General features: G+C 32.4%; 3 protein-coding genes across 3 annotated transcripts; 2 read left to right on the top strand and 1 right to left on the bottom strand.

The window, feature by feature from the left end:
• Positions 1-17: 17 nt before the first annotated feature.
• LOC130645348 (uncharacterized protein RP689-like) lies at positions 18-3962 on the top strand. The gene is made up of 2 exons (XM_057451316.1): positions 18-457; positions 2503-3962. The coding sequence occupies exons 1-2, from the start codon at positions 174-176 to the stop codon at positions 3125-3127; spliced, it is 909 nt and encodes a 302-aa protein (XP_057307299.1). The 5' UTR covers positions 18-173; the 3' UTR covers positions 3128-3962.
• Positions 3963-6454: 2492 nt separating this feature from the next.
• LOC130645349 (ribosomal oxygenase 2-like) lies at positions 6455-16840 on the bottom strand. Its single transcript, XM_057451317.1, has 10 exons — positions 16773-16840; positions 11411-11674; positions 11120-11331; positions 10307-10426; positions 9812-9943; positions 8519-8619; positions 7886-8220; positions 7459-7622; positions 7031-7321; positions 6455-6789 (listed from the first exon to the last, which is right to left on the bottom strand). Exons 2-10 carry the CDS (start codon positions 11628-11630, stop codon positions 6628-6630), a joined length of 1737 nt encoding a protein of 578 aa, XP_057307300.1. The 5' UTR covers positions 11631-11674; positions 16773-16840; the 3' UTR covers positions 6455-6627.
• Positions 16841-16930: 90 nt separating this feature from the next.
• LOC130645357 (protein DGCR6-like) lies at positions 16931-22415 on the top strand. The gene is made up of 5 exons (XM_057451327.1): positions 16931-17372; positions 19924-20084; positions 20175-20281; positions 20803-20901; positions 21738-22415. The coding sequence occupies exons 1-5, from the start codon at positions 17011-17013 to the stop codon at positions 21834-21836; spliced, it is 828 nt and encodes a 275-aa protein (XP_057307310.1). The 5' UTR covers positions 16931-17010; the 3' UTR covers positions 21837-22415.

Raw genomic sequence — 22415 nt, forward strand, 5'->3', positions numbered from 1 at the left:
GCAACTTAATGCGTTAACCGGTTCCTTTTTACTTCACTGTTTCGCCATATGCTGATCAATCCGTATCATTTCAAAGAGGTGGGCATCATGACCTAATTTAAATTTGCCACCCTTATTATGTTTTTATTCGAGTTGAAATGAGCAAATAAATATTTCGTACAATAACATTTAACATGCAGCTACTTGATTATTCACAACTTTTTATTCGTAATCTTATCAGTAGAAGAGCTGCACATTTAATTCGCAGACGATATATTTGCTTGGTATTGACGTTAGTTCTAGTAGTATCTTTATATGTTCACATAAATAAAGCAGTAGAAGGTTCTTATACTTGGAGGAGTACGGGTAGAAGATGTATGAACACTAATGAAGAAAACGAAGAGTTAACGTATTTAATAAAAACATCACATGAAATATTGGATAAACTAAATATTCCTCATTTTTTATGTTATGGAAGGTGAGTCAAATTGACTTAAACTTGACTTGGCTTTTAACACCCTGTTTTACAGTGTTATAACACATGCACAAATTGGTAATGTGTTACCATACATATGTAGTAAAGTACCTAATATGAATTTTGAAAATAAAATGCTTTGACAATTCTAATTGCCATCTTTAGGTAACAAAGATATAAAAAGCTAAATACATTAAATATCATATATACAGAATAATACACTATGGTTGTAAGAAGCATAGATTGGTCAGCTTCAAAGCATACAGATGAAAGGGTGGTGAAATTTTAGTGAATGTATAATATAGCTATATAATTTAAACATCACAAATTTTAAAAATTAAATGCATTTTTTTTTTAATTTGAACATGTTTCGACAATTTTAATTGTCATCTTGTGCATTTTTCTTTCAAGTCGTCAAAATTTTCTTTCAAGTCGCCAAAAAAGTATGTCTTATTTGTGAACTGCCTAGACGTTACGGCATGAGGCAAATGAATTTAAGCTGACATCAATTCCTTAAATAAGAATAGTGAACCATTGCATTGTGCTTTTAAGTTTAAAGCTAAATAACTTGATAACAGTTAAAAATAACTGAATTCATCTCCTACATGGGTGACTAGGGACCACCTGGGACCAATTTCCTACTACTGGGTCAACCCACCTGTTTCGGGAAAAACAGGTTGATGACATCATCAAAAAACCTTTAAACCACAATCTCTCTGTAACCATTCGTCAAAAGTACATGATTCTATATATTTTTCATCAGCGTTTCAAACTCTACACATTACATGCAACAGATTTTGCCTTGTTTTTTGTATATGCACTGCTGATGTCAGCAAAACAGCTAAAACGACTTAATATTTCCATTGTTTTCTGCTTAAGTGGATTTTTCGATTTTTGATTGTTTCGGTAACTAGGGACCACCTAGGATCAAAGTGGAGACAATTTTTTAAAGGCAAATCAGCCCACTCGTTTTAGAACAGACAGGTTGATAAGTTTATTAAAAATCCTTTAAACCAAAATATATCTGAAACTATTTGTCAAAAGTACATGATACTAAACATTTCAGCAGGTTTTTGCTGACATCAGCCAACTTTTCAAGACTTTCAAGCACTTATCAACAAATGCATCATGTTAGAAATTTCTAAAGGAAATTTTTGGATATGTGCTGTTGACACCATCAAAATACCTAAATCTTCTTAAATGCATAAATGAGGAGGAGATTGAAAAAATGAGCAATTTACTGCTTACGTTTATGGATTCCTTTTAAATATTTATTGTGGTAGGTAAGCATTAGTTCACTGTGAAGAGTTTGAGAGGAATGTGTCATATGGCAACCAAAATATACTTTATCCTAATTATTGTTGCTATGCCAGCAAGCAGCTGCATATTTTTGTAAGCAAAAAAAATTTGTTTGGAATAAAGCACAGTCTTTTCTGTTATCATTAAGATCTTTCACAGTAACTTCAGCCACAATATTGGTTACCTAGCACAACATACTGCTTTTTCCAAAAAAATTAGTCTTGTGCAGAATAAAATTAAAACTAAAAAAGAAAGCAGCAGGGGTTGACAATAAAAACATTGTTGGCTTGCTTACATCAACAAATTTATGTATCACTAAAGCTTATTTCTTGTGTAACATAGAAAAATGATTTTACCAATGTAAACTTTACAACGAACTTGTGTTTTATGTCGGTGTTTTGTGACTGCATGCTCACAGCCAGAAGCAATAGTTAAATTAATAGAGAAAACAAGGGCAGTTGCTGAGTCCGACGTGAATTAGCAAGAGAAATCATATGTGCATACTATACATTCGACATAATTCAACAATCTTTTTTTTTTCTTATTTTTAAAGAAATTCTCTCCAATGATAAGCAGCAGTTACTTATTAGCTTGGTGTCATGCTCGCATAAATATAATTGCGTAAATGTAATATAACAAAAAATTAAAGTTGACAACTTTAAATTGCCAGTAGTAATTTTTAATATACTTTTTTATTTATGAATGAAATGTAACTAGCTACTTTAATGGATATAAATACCTTCCTTTAGTTTATGGGGCGCCCTGCGTTACAAGAAACCATTGCCCTGGGATTACGACTACGATATGGGAATTTTGTACGAAGATATGTTGAAAATAGACGAGAAAGCCCTGTTTGAAGAGTTCAATAAAAAAGATATATACATTGCATATCACAACTATGCTGGCAACTATAAAGTTGAGAAAGGCCATATGACTGGTGATCTTATGATATTCCGAGACTATTATAACAATGGTATCATGAGAAGGACTGGGTTTGAATCATGGATTTTCTTTGTTCATTATCGATATTACCATCAGTTTCCAAAGACACTCATAAAAAAACCACTGCCAACTATGAAATTTGCAGGCGAGAACTTTTTTGTACCAAGGGGTGGGATTGAAATCCAGAAACACCACTACCCAAACAACTGGTGGAAGGAGATGGCACCCATTGGGTGCAATTCAACAAAAAGTGTTAGGAGAGAAAAAAGGATGATAGGCGAAGCTACGGAACTTCCACAAACATCTGAAGGTGACAACACCGCTATACTTTTACCTGAATCAAAAAGTAAATCGAATCAATTACAAAAGAATTTAAAGTCAGAACATGCAAAAAATTCAACTGTGAATTTAGATGCATCTGATAGTAGGTAGCAGAGTGAAGATGTAGAGATTTAGTAAATTCTATTTAAGTAGTAGATATATTTTTAAATTTTAGGCTTTTTGTATTAGTATAGGAGTTAATTCTGTTTACCAATGCCACTGCTTTCCCCTTTGTATAGTTTTTTTTTAATTGTAATTCCGGTGTTTTTATTATTTTTAATATTATAAATATATTCATTACTTTACAACCAAGGTATAAACTTTAGTTGTAAAGTAATAATTTATTCTATTGTTTCGCCATTGTCAGATCAAATCTATACCATCGTCAGATCAAATCTACACCAACCCATTTTTTGTCTTTCATTGTTAATTTTAATCCATATAATATAATATATTGTACCAAATGACAGTACTGAGTGTTAGGATGTTTCCATAAAATCATGAAATATCACTATTGAATTATAAATTATGCAGACTTTTAATAAAATATCATTACCAAAGTATGATTACTTCTGACAGCTTTTGCGCTTCATACTTCTGGCAGTTATTGCGCTTCATACTTAAACCGTTTCTGCTAAATTCAGCTTTTGCTACATCGCCGATTAAAATTCATGTTAATAAATTATTCTACTGTATTTTATTGTTGTAATAGTTTGGCTTTTAGCAATATTTTTTCGATATACATATGTAAAAAATGGCAGTAAAAGAGCGGGTACCTTCGTGTTTACAAATTTGTCTTTGGTGTGTCTTTTTGGTGATTTTTTTTCTGTGTAAGTTATGATTTTGATATTTTAAAGATTATATTTACCAAACGCCACTTGCTGTAAAACTTTATGACATTACCAGGGATTTCAACTTGAAAAAATGATACTCGTATCGTCAGAAATCAGTTGGTTTGATTGGACAAGCTATGTGTCGATACGGCCTTTCTAATTGAATTTTTTTTGTTATACTGTTTCGCGTCGGCATTTACCCATTTCACATCGGCAAAGAATGTTGATGTAATTTTCGTTTTTATGATTCGCCTGGACAATCTACAATTTCCCGTCGGCAAAATCATTGACATGAACTTTTATTTCGGTGTTTGAGGTCGGAAAATTGTCTTTTAAATTCTAGCTTTTCTCTTCCAAGCCAGCTTGTTCAGCAACCACTTTACAATCTTTGTTAATTCTAGCAAGCAAGAATACTTTTTATCGTTTTTTTATCTATACTTTTTATATATTTACGATAGATTTATGGCAATAGAAGGATTCTATAAATTGCGAAAAAAAATTTCGCCTTGGCAAAATTTTGCCGACGTGAACTTGTTTTTTTAAAATCACCTCGGCATATTATAAATACCCGTAGATCCGAATCTAATAACACGTTAAGCTTCTTCCTGGCAATTGTACAACGCACAACCAAGGCCCTGCGTATACATCTGTCTGCCATCCAAAATGTTAACCGCAGTAGCCAAACGCACGAAATGCGGTAACTGAAGGTCTGGCGAGCCCGTGGATTTATCCATGGGCCACTGACATTTCAAGCAAATTTGCCGTTCGCTAAATTACATCCGCTCCATATTAGTGGTGATCAGCAATTTGAGGACCCTGCACTCGTTTTTGTTTGGAAGAAACTTACAGCTATATCAAAAAATTTGAAATAATTTTATTAATAGCTTTTTAAGCATATTGGGTTGTAATATACTTTAAAATTAGAAAAAGCAAAACAAAAACATAAAATAGTGAAAAGTTGACTAAAATTTAGTCTGTACTCGATATCCCGCCTGTTTTAGCTATTTGGCAAAATAAATTTCTGCCAAATTATGAGAATAACGTTACTTAGTTGTCCAGCATTTGTTTGAATTAAAATTAAAAAAGGTTCTTCTATAATATATTTTTCCAGAAAAATAATTCTTAGTTTATCGTGCTTTGTAGAACAGTTTTGTTGTTGTTTTTTTATAGTTTTTTTTTTCATGAAATAAATTTTTTCCTTCATTTTTTTCTACAAAAGTACCCGCATTCATAGTCATAAGAAACAGTTTCTTATGACTATGCCGCGTTCCACTTCACCCTTCTTGGTCATCGTAGAAACAAACTAAGTTATTTTTAAGGCTCTTCACTGCTCTTTCTGCACAAAGAGCAATGAACATATAACATATAACCACAGGGCCGTAACCACCGGGTGGGCCAGGGGGGCACATGCCCTCCCAATAATTTTTCTACTAAAAAGGAAGAGTGAAAAAGAGAAATAAAAAAAACTAGAGAGAAAGTCGTTCAGGAATATTTGGATCCTTCCCATAGATCATTATTATAATCTCACTGAATGTTTTAAGGGGGCTAGCTGCAATTTAAAAAGTCCAAATGCTATGTAAATTTTCAAAGAAGTGCCGGCACCCATAAAATTTCTAGTGTTCTTATCATTTTTTTATGTTATTGCGGTCGTGTAATGTAAATATGTATCTTTTTCTATCTTTTGGTTTCTGATGAAATTTTTATCGAAATTTTAATGCCAATTAAACAATGCAGATAATATATATCAAAACATTCATCGTGATTTGTAACATTGAAACATGGGATCGTTGATGGGCATTTTATGCCAATTTAGAGATGTAAAATTTTAAAAATTCAGCCACTAAAAAAGCGAAATTCAAACAATGGAATTTTAATATTTAATATAAAAATTGTGGTTACGGCACTGAATAATTATTGTTAAATGTATTTTACTACTGTAACACTGCTTAGCTTGATCTTGTCGTTTTTACTTTGTAGCCAAATCTCAAAAAATAATTTTTTAACGAATTTGTATACTTTATCTAACTTCGATTGTCTCTTTTTGCATATTGGAAGGCGAGACGATGGTGACACCTATTAATAAGCGCAAAGCCCTGAGAACTAGGTAGCGGGAGAGGGCAATTATTAAAGAGACATGAAACCTGATATTTCGTACACGAATGTTATACGTGTACTTTTGTACGGTAGCATTTTTTCTTGACGACGGCAATATCAGTCTGTCGCCAAGCCAATCCCAATGCTTAAAAACATGTATTGCAAGTAAACAGTAAAAGACAAGAGAAAATAACCTAACTTCTTTTCTCTCCACAGCCTTGAAACTCTGCAAAACTGCTGCGAAAGAAAATGGATGTTTGGTTGCGTTAATCCAGCAGTTCTTTCACGAGTTTATTTTTGTTTCCTCGCGTTTTGTAAATGTGTTCACTCCGCTGATAAATAAGAAATTATCAAAATTCGAAAAGCGATGAAATTTTGCCAGGGTGAGACCCAAGTCCGGGTGGGCTCGAGGTGTAATCTCCTAAACTGGTGGAGATATGGACATGGAATTTTACATCTCAGTTCTTTCTTCAATGTTTCAAAAGGAGCCTCAAGAAAATAACGCAACCACTTCCAAAATAGCTATTTTTTTTCTTTTTTCAAAAAAATACTTTATAAATCTTACAGCTTTTACTCAAATATAAATTTTTTTTAGCCCAAACAAAAATATACTTTTTGCCTAAATTTCTTTAGTATAACAAAACAGAATCCCTTTATACGTAAGTGTTCATCGCAAGGCATTGTTCACACGATCTCAATCAAATCGTCGGCGAACAGTGATGTCGCTAACGTCAGTTTATCATCGTCCTCGTCTAAATCCAAATCTTTCACAAACATAAAATCTTTAGATTCCAACAAAGCAATCGCAGCTCTTCCGAAATGCACAGGAAACTTTATTTTGCCAGTCTGCAAAACAAAAAAAGATTTGTTTATAGTTTTTTACTCTAAGACCGTCTTACAGTTATGGCGACTATAATAATTTAAAGCGTAATCAACCAATTGTAACGATTCAAAAATTGTGTAACTTTTTCTCTATCACGAGTGTTGACGCTTCGGAAGTTTTTTTTTAGGACAACATTCTTGGCATGTTCACTTGGGAAAAGCAGTCGCTTCCCCTACAACACACCAAGAAGTAAAGATTACTTACAAAGTCAGCCATATTATCCCCAATCATGTGCATCTCACGGTCATTGTTGAGTGAGTGGACGATTTGAATGCAAGGTTCGTCTTCTTCTGGATCTACATCCTCGTCATCATCTTCATCGTCAGCTTCTGTCTCAGATTTGACGGGCGTTTTTTTGCTCTCCTTTTTAGATGATTTGTTCTCGCTCTTTTTGTCACCAATGGCTTTGCTTTCGGCTTTCTCTTCACCGTTGGATTTCTTTTTGGGTGACTTTTTAGGCGATTTAGTTGCTGGTTTCTCTTCCTGCTCTTCTTCCTTAAAATGGTTGAACAGTGAAGACTTTTTTAAACCCTCTTATTCTTGCAAAAAAAGTTTCTATCCCAAATTCACTCGTGAATTAATCTTTAAAAGGAACAAACTTGCCTCAGTAAGTAAATTAACAAAAAATAAACCTTTTCTTCTTCATCTTCTTCCATATCGCTATCATCGTCTTCTATAATTTGCGACAACTCTTCGTCCTCCACATCGTCGCTGCTGTACACAACCCGAACGTGATCTGGATACCTTATTTTAATCTTGCTCTCCAACGTGGGGACCTGACGATCAGCCTCGTCATCTAAATAGATAAGAATATAAAGTATCAGGACAACAAAAAAATAGAATGTAATAAAAGCGTTTTACACTGCTCTACAGAATTTCTGATTTCCCTCGATCAGCATTAGTAGATAACAATTTGACAAAATTAGATTATTCCATCGAAATTCTACTAAGCACCTTCGTACAACAGTTAATATATGATGACATGTATCTCGGGAAACATTTTTCTTGCTGTCCAAGTTAGTTCTGAACATAATACATGGATTACATTACCATCCTTACCTTCTTTAACAACATGCCCATGCGGTGGTAAACGACTAGCCATGAAATCAGCGCACATCGAGTCAGCAGCCATATTCACATCAATGTGGTCCATGAGTTTCAATAAATGCTGCTTCACATTTTCCCGAAACTCTTTTACTACATTCACGTTTTCGTTAGATGATAGCTTCTTCTTACTATCACTGGAATCGTCAGTAACGTATTTTCCAAGATTTTTGGCTGTACCAAGAAAGGAAGAGTAATTTAAAGGCAGTCCACTTCGAATTGAAACATCGTCTTCTAAAGCTTCGTCAATTGCTTGGGTAATTGCATGATTCATAAAGTCGCCCCAGGTGCTATATAAAAGATGAAAGAAGGTAAAAGAAAAGATGTTTTACTCATTAAATTAACAATCTTGCTTTTGTCTTTCATTTGTATCTTGCTCAAACGAAAAAACATCTCAAAATAAGAAATTGGCAATTGTTATGAAAAATACGCTATCTGTTTTTACTTCATCCATCTGCCATAACATTTTTACATTCTGGTTAAAAGACTGATTAAAAAAAGAGGAACAAAAGTATTTACAAACAGTATATTGGCAGTAAATTCTGATAGTGTACACCGATGACGATACGGCAAGCATGCACAACTTACTTTTGCTGGTAAGTAGAAATAGAAATATGTAAAGAAGGTCCGTCATCTGTTGATTTTGCTTGGTAAATGGTGCCACGAGGAAAATACAGCAAATCACCAGGCTAAACAAATTTAATGGGGAAAAGTAATTGGAAAAAATCCCCCTAAATTTTTTAATGATATTTTAATGACCTGTTTGCACAATTGTTAAATCCCAAAAATAGGTTTAAAAATTAACACCAAAACTTAAAATAATACTTGCTACAAATTAAAAAATTCAAAGCGAACACAACTTTAGGAGAACTTAGGAGAACCATTCCATACTTCTGGAGATTTGCCAAAATTTAGGAGGAAAGCAAGGATTATACTAATAATTTTTTTATAGACAGATTAGTTTTTGACCTGTACCAACTATGTATATATACCTCAGTCCTGTTGCAAATAAACAACTCAATTTTTTGATCTTTTAATTATCATATCCATTTAATAGAACTTAAACTTATATCATAATTAAGTTCACAGATTTATGTTTTTCCAGGATTTTTTGTGAGCTTGTTCGTATTGAAAGAGCAGAATCTTATTTAAAAAATAATCTATGTAAAGAAAGAAATAAAAGTTATTATTTAAGAAAAAACAACCTGTGTTCCATTTTAAACATTTGTAAGTTAACGAAACAAATTTGAATCATTGTTTATATGAATTAAAATGAAAAATACTTTTAGGTGACTTTATTTTAATTTGTGCTACGCAAATTCACTTGTTTGGCTTGCTGAACCAGCTCTACACAAAGCCCTATTTGAGCCGAAACTAATCAAATCATACTAATCGGCATCAGTCAGGCAATAAAGATCAGGATAACAAATTTACATTTTTTCTTATATATTTAGCAGATTTCTACACTTTCTCTCATGTAATCAAAAATTAACTAGTTAAAAAAGCCTGTTGAAAAATTCACCCAGGCAGAAGAATTTCAATGACACAAGAACATATTAACACAAAGAATTTTTTTTCTACAAATTTGTCTCATGGAATTGATATATATGGAATTAATATAAAAGATACAACACATGGTTTCCACTAAATATATCCAATCAAATGTAAAAATGTAAAATGTATAGTTTTTATAGAGCAAATACAAACCAGGTCAAGAAAAGTTTGGAAATAATCAGAGGATTAAACTACATAGAACATTACAGTACAACGTCAGCTTATTATTAACATTGCTTTCCAAATATTTAAAAAACAGCTCAGGTCATATTCTCATAACTGTAAAGGAAAATAAGAAGTTGGCCAATACAAATAATAAAGCCTTACCTTCAATGTTTCTGTGAAAAAAGGTTCACCAATACTAGCTTCATCTAGATCTTGTGTGTAATCTCTGGACAATTCAACCATTGGTTTGTACAATTTCCATGTTTTCTTGCCTTCTAATTGCAGAACAAATATCTGAAAGCAAAATTTTAAACACACATAATAATTTTTATTAGTTTTTTCAGCAACCTTAGCTCATCACAGAAAAGATCTCAGCTAGCAGTTTGTCATCAGGTCCACCATAATAAAACAGAACCACAAACACAGAAGAATAAATATCTTTATGTTGTATGGACCGTCCTTTATGACAAAGCTACAACTCATGCTTTGCCATCCAATTCAGGCCAATTTGTTGTCATATTCTTATTAAACACACTGCATAGTGACTTAAAGCAGGTATTATTAGTTGAGTTTCATGTACAGGCAGTCAAACCTTTTACTTACTCATCACAGATCCATTGGTTTAAATGTTTAACAACAACAACAACAAAAAATTACCTCCACATCATCACAGTGAGGTGCCAAACCTTGCGAAGATGGAGGCGTGACATAAATGTTTGCACCAACTAGGCTGCCAAAATAGGTCTCCAGCTTTTCCATAGCATTCCATAAATTGTCCTGAAAAGGTAGAAATTAAAACTAAGAAAGTAATCACCACAAAATAAGCGAATGTTTCCTTTTTTAAAAAGCAGAATTTCAATTTATTTAGGATATTTAGGTGTGATCACATTACTTAAAAGTAAGTGAAATTGATGAAACTAAAATTATATGTAACTATATAAGATTGACTTTAAAAAATGCATTTAAAAATCGGCTATTTAATGTTCTAAAAAACCTTGTTACTTCACAGCTAACGGATTGATAAAAGCATTCAACAATGGCGTTGTAAGTGACTTCTTACTTATGTAATTGTGACTTTTGTTTTCATTTAGTTTTAAGACAAGTTGTAACGAACCTAATCTAAGTTTCCTATGGCCCATACAAGAAAAGAAATACATCTGAGTTCATACAACATAATCTGGGAAAAATTATTGTCATACTTCATTCTAGTAACAGCAAATTTATTGCCAGTTTCGTTACCTCCAAACGATGAATAAAATTCAACTAAAATTGCCATCATAATAATTTTAGGAGAACCATGGCTGCTTCAGCAAGTTTTATTGCAGTGATAATAGGATGCCCAGTTACACATTCAATTACAGATTCTGAAGTTATTTCAACCTTAATCATTCTACATTATAAATGTTACTTGACTACACACTATAATAAACTAGTATGCCATAAATTCATTTTATTCCTGCCCTCACTTACAGAAAATCGTTGCGGTTGGTGTATTTGGAATGTTGCCTGTTTATTCTTCATCAGCGCATCAAACTTTTTTCCAGTCACACGACCGTCTTCATTCAGTACTTCTTTTTCTTCATTCAGATATCTAGTCACATTAACGTCTGTTTCAAAATTTAGTTCATGGTTTTTCAAAATATCTTTTACTTCGGAGAGATTAAATAGGTCACCATAAAATTCTATGAAAAAAGGTCACAAATAAATACACTTACTACATAATAAAAGAAACGATTTAAAGCAATGCTAAAAATAAGATACCTGTGTTTTCTCTTTTGATGAAGTAAGGTTTTTTTTCCCAATAATTAGAAAAGAATTCCTTGACGTTATCACCAAGTATGGATTTAATAACAGCCTCAGAATTTTTACAGTCTATCTTGCCATATTGGTTAACATTGTTATTAGCTTCAGACAGTTTTTTAACTTTCTTATTTGACTTTGCAACATTATCACCATTTGCAGAATTCTTTCTTTTAACCATATTCTTGTGAAATTATGCAGCAGTGATGCAATGTGTGAATAGTCCTAAAAAACGTAAAATAACTAAAATGTAAAATAAAAGGGTTTTTTTATTTTGATAATGTAATGCAGTATGTATTTTAAAAATGTTCACAACTACCACATTACCCTACGCTAAACGTTGGTATTGATCTTACAATAGAATCACATACTGTAACTAAATTAAAATAAGTCCTACATTACTGTTAGTCAATATTGGTTCATGATAATTATTTGGATTAAATGTCAAAATTTGTACTGTAAAGTTTACTCACAAAGTTTTAGTGCAAAATGACACCTCTTTTCAGACACTCCTAGAGCAAAACAGTAGACAAAAAAGTATATTTCCACAGCGTAGTGGTTAACTCGGATACCTTGATGGCAATTCAAATGGACAAGTGCAGTTAACTCTGAGGATTGGTAACATTACCAAGGCTCCGAGTTAACTGCAGCCATGTGGGGAAATGAGGGAGATATCACACTGTGTGGGCTCTTGGATGTTGCAGGGAGTTTTCTGGCATAACAAAGAGAACCTTAATTGGATTTGCGCACAGAACTGTGAAAAAATTGGTTCACATTGTTGTTTGTGTTTATTTCATGTTACGCACAAAAACCATGATGGGACTACACAAACAAAAATTATGTTATACAGTGGCGTCCATAAAATACAAGTGAAAAACAAGACATTATTTTTGTTGTAACACGCTCTTTCGTTATGATTATTATATTTTTAAAATTACACTAGCTAAATTGTGAAACAGCAAGACTTTCAGTAGATACCATTTAGGAAAAATAATAAAAGCAAGGTAAAATATGATTGTTACCTTACCCTCTTTGTTACGAATTTTAATAAATGATTATAAGCTGTGAAAGACTTTAAAAATTACCAGTTAAACCATAGTCCGTAGAAAGAATTTGCACTTAGATTTAAACTGCACAAAAAATATTAAAATAACACAAAATTGTTTTTGTTTTTTTTATTAATTTAAGTGGGACAAGAATAACTTGCTGTATATATAACTTTCAAAACAATACAAGTTTTTGAGCATGCAAGTATTTTTATCTTTTCACCTAAGAACTTGTTATTAATTTTATTTTTCCTTCACATAAACTGCGTGCGTTATAAGAAAATAAATAGAAAAAATGGTTGCCGTAACACCGTTCTCTGTTTTTATTATTTTTTGTTGTTGTTCCGACTATGCATTCTGGATAAAATTATTTTATTTCGCTGACCGACTGACCATAAGCTACTATCAACTGCACCCATTGAACAACTAAATAAGTCAGGCGGTTTTTTAAAACACGCTGGAAAAAATGTTGTGAGCATGCGGAACAGCGGTATAATAATAATAATAAATATTCAAAGTGGCTAGCCCAGAAAATCACAAAAAAACTATAGTTAGTGGATTGTTTTCACTGGGGGCCACTAGAACAAAAAATGATAAACCTTAGACTTTTTTTTAGTTTCCCGCAATTTTAAGTACGCGCCATTACGTTATTTTCACTGCAGCAGTTGTTTATGAAAAGTCCGATTTGCTGCACAGAACGGAGAATTTAGGTAGACTGCCTCAGCTCAATTAAACATGGTAATATTTATAATCTGTGAAAATTGAAAAAAAGAGTAAAAAACAAAAATTAAAAAGTGATTTCTATTAGAATTTGCAAACAGGTCACTTGGTCTGGAAGATTATTCCACACTTTTGCAGCTCTAAATGGGAAGGCTTTTTTGCTAAATTTCGTCTTGACTAAGGGAATTGTGAAGCAGTTTTTTGAAGCTCCTTTTGTTTGTTGATTAGGAGAGTTTTTTGCCACAAGGAATTTTGAGAAGATGTAATTAGGAGCAATGTGTTTCATGGCTTTGAAAACTAATATGGCATAACATGGTATAACAAACTAAAAGCAATATCTTCACAACACACCATAACATTTTGTTAGATCATTTTTAACCTTAAAGATTGGTGCGACCACGAACTAGAAGGCTATAATAAGCAAATTTAGTGCCGATAGCCTAGTTAGGAGATAAATTTCGTCTAATTTGTCTAACATAGCCTATTCTCTGTTCCGTGTTAGGTATAAAAAAGGAATATTTTGGGAAATTAGAAAGCGCAAAAGTCATGCGCGAACTGCTACAGTGAAAACAAACTGCAGTGTACTGCAGTCTGCAGGAGGAAATATAGGACGTTCAGCTAGAATAAGACATATATATGGCTTCTTATAATACACAAGATTTACCGGCAGAAGCTAAAGAACGATATCAAATCAAGCTGAATACCTTAAGGGAATTCATTTTCGTGGGAATTAATTTTCGTGGTTTTCGCCCATTTCCGCGAAAAGTCTGGAAAGGCCTAATCCGCGAAAATAAGTTCTCGCGAATTACGTAGAAAACTTCTAACCACGAAAATAACTTCCCATAAAAATTTTCAACAAAAATAAAAATCCCTAATTTGGGACGTCGCTGGCATTTCAGACGCAGTAAAAAAAGGATTAAATCAAATGGCACATATTGATCCTTTTCATGACATGGACCCATTGAGTGAGGTGGCTGTCGAAGATGAAGATTCTGATGGCAATGAAGATTACGAAAGGGAGATGTATAAAAACGAAATCGACAACGAAGATAGTGAGTCGGAATACAAAGATGATGGAAATATTTTTAGCATTCTACAAGACGATCTCGACCATGATGAATAATTGTAACTAAGAAATTTATTAAAAACGTTTTTCCAAGATAAAAAACCTTTTAAAAATCATAAATTTTCTTCGATTTCCTTCTTTAAAAATGTATACCTAAACTTCGTATTCCCAGTGTTCGATTATATAGAAGTTTTAAAATGAAAAAGACGTATTCCCTGATCTTACAGATCCGCGAAAAGCTTCAACCGCAAAAATTAATTCCCATGAATTTTTTAAAACTCTTTCAACCGCGAAAATTAATTCCCGCAAAATTTCCTTTGCTGAGAGATCTGCGAAAATTAATTCCCTTTTTTTACGCGAAATTTAAGGAAGGGTCATATCTGTGAAAATTAGTTCCCGCAAAAATTTATTCCCTTAAGGTATTTGTGGGTTAATAGAGTGCCCTGATCAACTTCCTGCTGATGCTTGCGTTAATGATCCAACCGAATGGCCTGATGTCAAGTAGCCTGAAATTTATAAGTATTTAGTTAACTCTCCAGGTATTTACACAAGAATCTATGAAGAGCAGGAAAAGTTTAGAGGTACATAGCCAATTCACCAGTGGTTGGGTACAAGATGTTCTGTTTCACTGTTCCTGATCGTTCGATTTTGATTTTTAAGTCAGATGTAAAGCCATCGCATCACCTTAATGATGACTGTCATACACCATGGGTAGCTGTATGTAGTAAAACAACAGCACATTGCTCTTGTATGACTGGCCTTGGTGAGTCGTGTTCTCATGTTGGTGCATTATTATTTAAGTTGGAAGCTGCTGTTCTCATTGGGTACAACAAGCATACATGCACTGAGGAAGCATGTAAATGGAATAATGACTTTGTCAAAAATATTGAAGAGGCAACTATTGCAGATATAACGTTTTACAACAACCCCACTGGTACTAAGAAGAGTGTACCTAGTAAATCGTTTTCTGGAAAAGGTCAAGAAAAGCAGACAGAAAAAGAACAAAATTTGCTGTTACAAAAGTTGCCGTTATTAGAGAAGCCGCCAGTTGTGTTGCATTGTTTTTCGGATTATTTTTCTCCGTTTGTGCCAAAATATATTTCACCTAACCGAGCTAAGTTTCCCATGTCATTACAAACTATTTTATGAAATAATATTGATAAAGATTTAACAGCACTTGTACCTGATGTTCTCCATGAATTGGAATTGTCAAAAGAAAGTATTGAGCATATATATAATCAGACAAAACGACAAGCTCAATCACAAGTGTGGCATGGTGTAAGAACAGGTCTAATAACAGCTTCAAAAGTCTATGAAATTTTACATACCAATCCTAGAAACCCATTAAAGTCTTTAATAAAACGTATTTGTGCAGAGTCCAAGATATGTAACACTACTATTCCATCATTAAAATGGGGAATAGAAAACGAGAAGGTAGCTTTGGATGAGTTTGTTTTATCTGTGTCAGACATTCATAGCAATTTTAAAGTGGATGATTGTGGTTTGCTTTTGTTGTCAGATTGCCCATATATTGGTGCCTCTGCAGATGGTCTGTTCACTTGTCAATGCCACAATGAGAAGGTTCCAGTTGAGGTGAAGTATGGTAGAATTAAGCATACAAGGTGAAAGTGGTATAGCATTATTTGTGTTTATGTTTTGCTCACGAAGTGGTGAAGCAAATCTTGTTCTTTTTCTATTATCTTCTAATTTATTCCCTCTGGCTGTTGTGCATAAACAAACACTGATGGTATATAATCAGGATGATCAGGGTTTGTAGAAGGCCTTTTAGAAAAAAAAATACTCACCACAAAGATAAACATTTTTTCTTGGGGGTTCCACATGCTACCATCCTTATTAACTCTTTGCAAGTGATAACCCATCTTTTACCACGGTCAGGATTATTAGGAAAACGAAAAAATCCAGGTTTGTTTTCCTTCATATTATGATTGGAACAACCATATGCAGAGCTAAGAACAGAACTTTGTTATCTAACTTTTTTTTAGTTTCCCGCAATTTTAAGTACGCGCCATTACGTTATTTTCACTGCAGCAGTTGTTTATGAAAAGTCCGATTTGCTGCACAGAACGGAGAATTTAGGTGGAATAGTCTGATTTGCATTGAAGAGAGAATTAACCACTAAACTACTGCGCCACAAAGACTTCCACTAAAAACCTTTTCCCACCTCATAAAAATTCCTTAAACAGCCTTCTTACTTTTTTCCAGATGGAGAGAGTTGCATAATTGTTGGGATTATTCCACGTAATAAAAAACGCTCTTCATTTTAAACAACCTTATCTAAAACAAATATTTCCATTCCTTGAAAGTTTGAGACAATAGCTCGTTACTTTCAAATGCTGGCTAAATATTTTGTTTCCAACATTTTTTATATTGCCAGATAACTGACAATATAGGAAAACATTTAAAACTGATTTAACTTTTAAAACATGCAGCTACAGTAAAAAAAGGACGACACAAACCATAATGCACAAACCTATCGAGAAATACAAAACAGTGAGAGCAGCCACCAGGATTCACATGGCACGAATAGCAGCGTGTTATTTTCCCGCGTCTATCTGATTGGTTTAATAAGTTCACTGGATATATTTTAGCAGGATAATTTCCGAGAAAATCCTCCGTCGGCTCCGTCATCTCCGTCGTTGATGTTTTAAACATGGTAGCGAAATAGTAAACAACACTTATTCTGTTGGTTCATTTTACTTGTATATTTAATGGCTTACGACCCTAGTAAATGGTTTAGTTACAGTAAACTGTATGACCAAAGCAAGGAATATGATACTAATGCACCTACTTCGGAGTTAACTACCACATATAAAAGTCCTGACAATAATCAATCTGATGTCAATTTTTATAATGGACCATCCTCAGCGAAAGAGTTAAATAGTAACATTTATTCGAACGCAATGTTTATGACACAAGAAAATAAAGATGAATATGATCCATGTGCTCCAGCTATCAATCAAAGAACAAAAGATGATATGTTTAATACGGATCATGCTTATGAAAAACCAGACCCGAGAAAACTAGATCATTACATTACAATGCTACAAAAAATGATACATCCGTTATCACTGTAAGATCGATAGAAATAACATCACTGTTTCTCATCCTATTCATTTTGCCTCTGTATTATTGAGAACCTGCATAATAATTCATTAAGGTTATATAAGGTCAAATTCGCAAAATACTTGATCACAACATTCTCCCCCTGATCTGCCTTAAGTTTTTGTGGCAATATTGTAATTCAATTCTGTAACTATATGCAATATAAATGCCCAGATATAGTAATCTGTCAATTTTTCATACAAGGAATAGTAATCCATATTATGGTGCTGTCTTTAATAGTTTTTGGGATAGAAAAAAAATTATTAATTTAAGTAATTTTAAATGCTATTTTAATAAAAGGAAATAATTTACACTATCTCTATGGCCCAGCCGGCACAAAGAGCTCTAAAAGACGTCTTTTAGACATCTTCGGCATTTCAAGACATCTTTTTAGCGCTGATTTGTTCCATTCCTTGCCTTATAGCATCTTTTTAAGCATCTAAAAGAGGTGTTTTCAAAGATGCATTTTAAAAGATCTCTTTAAGACATCTTTTAAAAGATGCCTTTCCAAAGACGTCTTTTAGACATTTTTAAGAAAATCTTTTACAACGCGTCTTTTTAGGGACGTCTTTTAGACCTTTTATAGATGTGGAAGCAACTAAAATGCATCGTTAATGCAACTTTTTTAATGCATTCTTAGAAAGACATCTTTTATTTATCTATAAGACGTCTTTCTTGATGTTTTTTTTCATTTATTTAACTTTTTAGAAAAAATAGGCATTTGATAAAATAAATCTAAGACCTTTACGTCAACGTTAAAACGTACATTTTTAATAAATTGCAGAAATAACGATATTAAAGACGACAACTATTTTGCGATGAAAATATTTTGAACTTTTTATATCAAATTGGTATTGACAACATATAAATATATTTTACAATTACAGTAAGCAAATATAACCAGAAATAAGTTAATAAAATATTATTAATAATAAACACTATACAATTAAAATCATTCATATTCATATTTAAAAATTGTAATCATTAAAATAATCTGTATCCATGCAAAGAGTGTACACTAATTTGTACGACAGTTTTTAAATAAAGCATACTATTTAAAGCATAAATTGCAACTGTCATCGAAAAAATCTTAAGCATATTGAGCTTAGGCCATAGGAAAGAATCACCTTGAAAATTCTCTGATAATTGCTAAAACAAAGTTACAACGTAATTTAATAAAAAGTTATTATGAATGGTTTAACAAAATACATTAGTATTTAAAAATAATTTAAAGTGACGCTTACCACTCTCAATTTCATGAAAAATTGATATCCAAGAAAAATAAATATGCTAACTAAGTTTGCAAACACCCCCATTTTTTTAAATTAATTTTTTATATAAAAATGAACGTCTTTTGAAAGACGCATTTTAGACCACTTTTAGAAGTAGGAGATATATTTTAGAATACTTTTAAAAAATGTCTTTGTAGTATATGCATTTTAGATGTCTTCTAAAAGACATCTAAAATGCGTATACTACAAGATTTGAATTTATTAACTTCCAAAGACGTATAAAAAATGTTTTTTAAAGACATTCTTTAGAAGATGCATAAGAGACATCTTAAGAGCATTTTTTAACAAAAGATTTAAAAAAGATATCTAAAGTTTTAGAGTCTTAGAGATGTCTTGTGCCGGCTGGGGAAGAAAGTCAATTCTCGCAATGATCAATTGGGATTGACTTTTGGATTTTTTTATTTACTTTTAAAAGTTTCTTCTGCAAAAGTTTCTTCTTTTGAATTAATTAAGAGAAACAAGCACTTGAATTAATTAAAAAAAACTTTTTTTTTATAAGGTATCTTTTTTAATAATACAAAAACAAGGTGGATGTATTCATTTTTCCTATATTGTAGGAGAATAAATGATGTCTCATTTGTTAACTTTTCTGACGTTATGGCTTATCGTCAATGCTGTTAAATTGATGTCAATTTTAAAATTAGTTAAGCCATTTCATTGCACTTTTAAGTTTAAGGCTAAATAATTGGAAATTAGTGAAAATAACTGACATCATCTTCTGCATGGGTAACTAGGGACTACCTGGGACCAAACTCTTATATCTCCTTACCACTGATCAAAACTATGTGATCCTATATTATTTTGATCAGTGTTTTAAGCTCTACACAATACAGGTAAAAATATTTGTGCATTGATGGGTTATTGCTGACGTCATCAAAATTCAAATGGCAGATCTTTTTGCTTTCTTTATTGTCCAAGTGAATTTTTCCTCAGGCCTTTTTGACTAGTATATAATATTCTTTGCTTACACCAACAGTATTTTATTGTGGCAGTAACCCTGTTCTGTATAATTTTCAAAGCATGCATCACTGGAATTTATATTTAACAGAATTAATTATTCACGTGATAAACTTTATTGTGTGCCAGAAGAATTTTGATATGACATTATTTTTGCAAAAAGGGTGCACAGAAGGCCGAAATTCACGAATGTTACTCCAATTAAAGTAGTTATGTGCAATTATCTCTATCTATAATTTTTAAGTTCTTCTCTTTTTTATATTTCTTCAGAGAGTACAAGAAGAAGCTTCCATATGATATGATCTGCCAATTGGCCCATTCAATACTTGATGGAACTGTCTTTGAAATTGCTATTGGCCTTAAGGATATTCAACGTATAACAGAGAAGAACCTGCTAAAGAGAAGAAATGTTGTAGTAAATGATCACAGACGTAGGATATTTGTTATTCTTACTACATCTCTTGACCTCTTGTGTAAAATAAACATGGAAACGACATATACATATATATATTTATTTATAGAAAAGAAAAGTGAAATAGTCAAACGACATGAAAAGGAAATAGAGAACTCACAAAGTAGACCACATCAAATTCTTGTCCTAGAAAAGCAACAAAAAGAGGAAATTATTGTTAGTATATGCTTGACATTGTTTTATTCTATATACAAGATTTTGTGTATGTTTTTTATTGATTAACAAAGCAGGGATGGATTCAATATATGCACCCATGTCACTTCAGACTACCTAGAAACAGCTATTATAACAGCTGCACCTAGACCTTGGGCCAAATTTCCTCAAGCTGTGAAATTTATTTAAACATTATAAACCAGCAGCTCTCAATTAACCTACTTAAACTGTAGGCTTATTCAGGAAAATGTTGATAAATGTATGAAGAAGTACACCTCAAAAGTTTTAGACCTGTGAGGATGTGTTGTCTTGGTCAACTATCATTGCAGATGCTGTCAATACCAAGTCTTAATAATTTGACTTGTGTGTAGGGTTGAACATGTACATTATTTTTAAAAAATACCATTTTGACAATTTGAAGTAGTAAATTCCTGTATGCATTTTGTGAAGATTAGTTTTTAACAAGTATGAGTATGATAAGCATATGATATTCTAAAGATATTCTAAATCATGTTTTACTTTAGATGTTTAAAGAAAAATGTGACAAGGAACTAACAACTTTGGATCAAAAGCTTGTTCTTGAATTGGACCAGTTAATGTCTGATCAACAGGCAACATTACAGGTAAAACACATTTATACTTGACGTGTGAATGCGTTAATTATTTGCAGTGGAAACCTTTTGCGAGAATAAAATTTCTTGATTTTACTTTTTTTTTTAAATAATTAAAAATAAAATGTAAGGCTTTTTTTTGTTAACTCCAAATTTTATTATTATGTTTCATGTTTTAATATTATCAATAAAACCAGTTACATAATTGGGAGTGGTTTTAATAAACGTTTGTTATTACAGGAAAAAATTAAAATTTTTATGCTAAAATAATCGTCACTGGAAACAATATGACATAAAGTTAGTCCATTCGTCCTATAGTGAGACTTAATCTGAGATTTAAGTCATAATATCTGACATTTGCATTGCCGTATTTCAAAATAAACAAACGTCCACAAACTTTTCTTATAGAAAATTAAAGAAAAAGTTTTATATAGTTGATCCAAGATTGTGGAAAAATGATTTTCTTCGTCCGTTTCTAGTGGCAATTACAACAATTTTTTGTTACATTTCACTACAAAAACAACAACGCTTGTTGAAATTTGTTGAGCTTAAATTCCTGGTATAAAGGCTTTCATTTATTTTTATCATTCTGCTTCCAATTTTAAAGTGGCGTTTGATCACACTTGCCATTCCCCATTTCCCCCACATTATTAATAAACCGCCTATCGATAATGTTCTTCCTGTGACCCATGACAAATGTTATTGAGCAGAACTACTCTTTAACTATAAATTTTTCTCTTAAAAAATGTTCGTTGAATCATGGCATATTAAGTGCTTTCATCTTGTAATATTACGAATCTTCTATGCTTGTTAAACGTGCTATCTAGTTTTTGTATTTTTTCCTTAAGCGTGCTGGATTACCATTCTTCTACATAACAAATGATCCGGAAGATATTCGTTTGCAAATGTACGTGCTGGGATTTATCATGAAGTTGGCAGCTGGGTAAATTTATGATGTTGACTGCCGGGTAATTGAAGTTACCAAGTGGATAATTTATTAGTGTTGATGGGACAAATGTTTTCACTGAGTGTGTTCAGTGCTTTTGAATTCACAAAAAAATAGTTTATTTGAAAATTGTAAAAAATGTTTTGATATAGGACAAATGTGTATTCGACTTATCATGAATCGCAAACTTCTCGTAGCGCATAAATCCGACTGACGTTTAACAGAACTTTAACTCTATTGACTCGTTTGTCTCCTACAATTTTCCAGATTAGATGATCTTTCATAGTAGTGCGCGGCTTTTCCTTTATTTTTCGTTTTACGAACGAAAAATAAAGGATTTTTTAAGATTATTATGCAAAGCACCTCTGTTTGGCAGTTAAAAAAACTTTCCAGCTTTTTATTCCATTTTATTATTAATGGGACGTACACATGCGTGTTGCTGATAGTGTTAATTATTTCATGGGAGGCGCACCCAGCAAAAGAACGAGTTTACGGAAATTTATCCAGCAATCCTGATCAAATACGCGAAAGAAAGGGCTTTGCTAGTCTGAAATCATCCTTAGCCAACATTATCCTTATC

Source organism: Hydractinia symbiolongicarpus, chromosome 5 (assembly GCF_029227915.1).
Source record: "Hydractinia symbiolongicarpus strain clone_291-10 chromosome 5, HSymV2.1, whole genome shotgun sequence".
In the NCBI taxonomy this organism is placed as follows: domain Eukaryota; kingdom Metazoa; phylum Cnidaria; class Hydrozoa; order Anthoathecata; family Hydractiniidae; genus Hydractinia; species Hydractinia symbiolongicarpus.

What these genes read in the sequence shown, in the direction of transcription:
- LOC130645348 (XM_057451316.1), top strand. Translation starts at nt 174, where the DNA reads ATGCAGCTACTTGATTATTCACAACTTTTTATTCGTAATCTTATCAGT. An exon ending in CATTTTTTATGTTATGGAAG is followed by an intron (nt 458 to 2,502) that starts GTGAGTCAAATT and finishes ACCTTCCTTTAG; the next exon opens with TTTATGGGGCGCCCTGCGTT.
- LOC130645349 (XM_057451317.1), bottom strand. Translation starts at nt 11,630, where the DNA reads ATGGTTAAAAGAAAGAATTCTGCAAATGGTGATAATGTTGCAAAGTCA. An exon ending in CATCAAAAGAGAAAACACAG is followed by an intron (nt 11,332 to 11,410) that starts GTATCTTATTTT and finishes CTTTTTTCATAG; the next exon opens with AATTTTATGGTGACCTATTT. An exon ending in GGGATAATATGGCTGACTTT is followed by an intron (nt 6,790 to 7,030) that starts GTAAGTAATCTT and finishes TTTGTTTTGCAG; the next exon opens with ACTGGCAAAATAAAGTTTCC.
- LOC130645357 (XM_057451327.1), top strand. Translation starts at nt 17,011, where the DNA reads ATGGCTTACGACCCTAGTAAATGGTTTAGTTACAGTAAACTGTATGAC. An exon ending in TGTAGTAAATGATCACAGAC is followed by an intron (nt 20,085 to 20,174) that starts GTAGGATATTTG and finishes ATTTATTTATAG; the next exon opens with AAAAGAAAAGTGAAATAGTC. An exon ending in ATCAACAGGCAACATTACAG is followed by an intron (nt 20,902 to 21,737) that starts GTAAAACACATT and finishes TTTTTCCTTAAG; the next exon opens with CGTGCTGGATTACCATTCTT.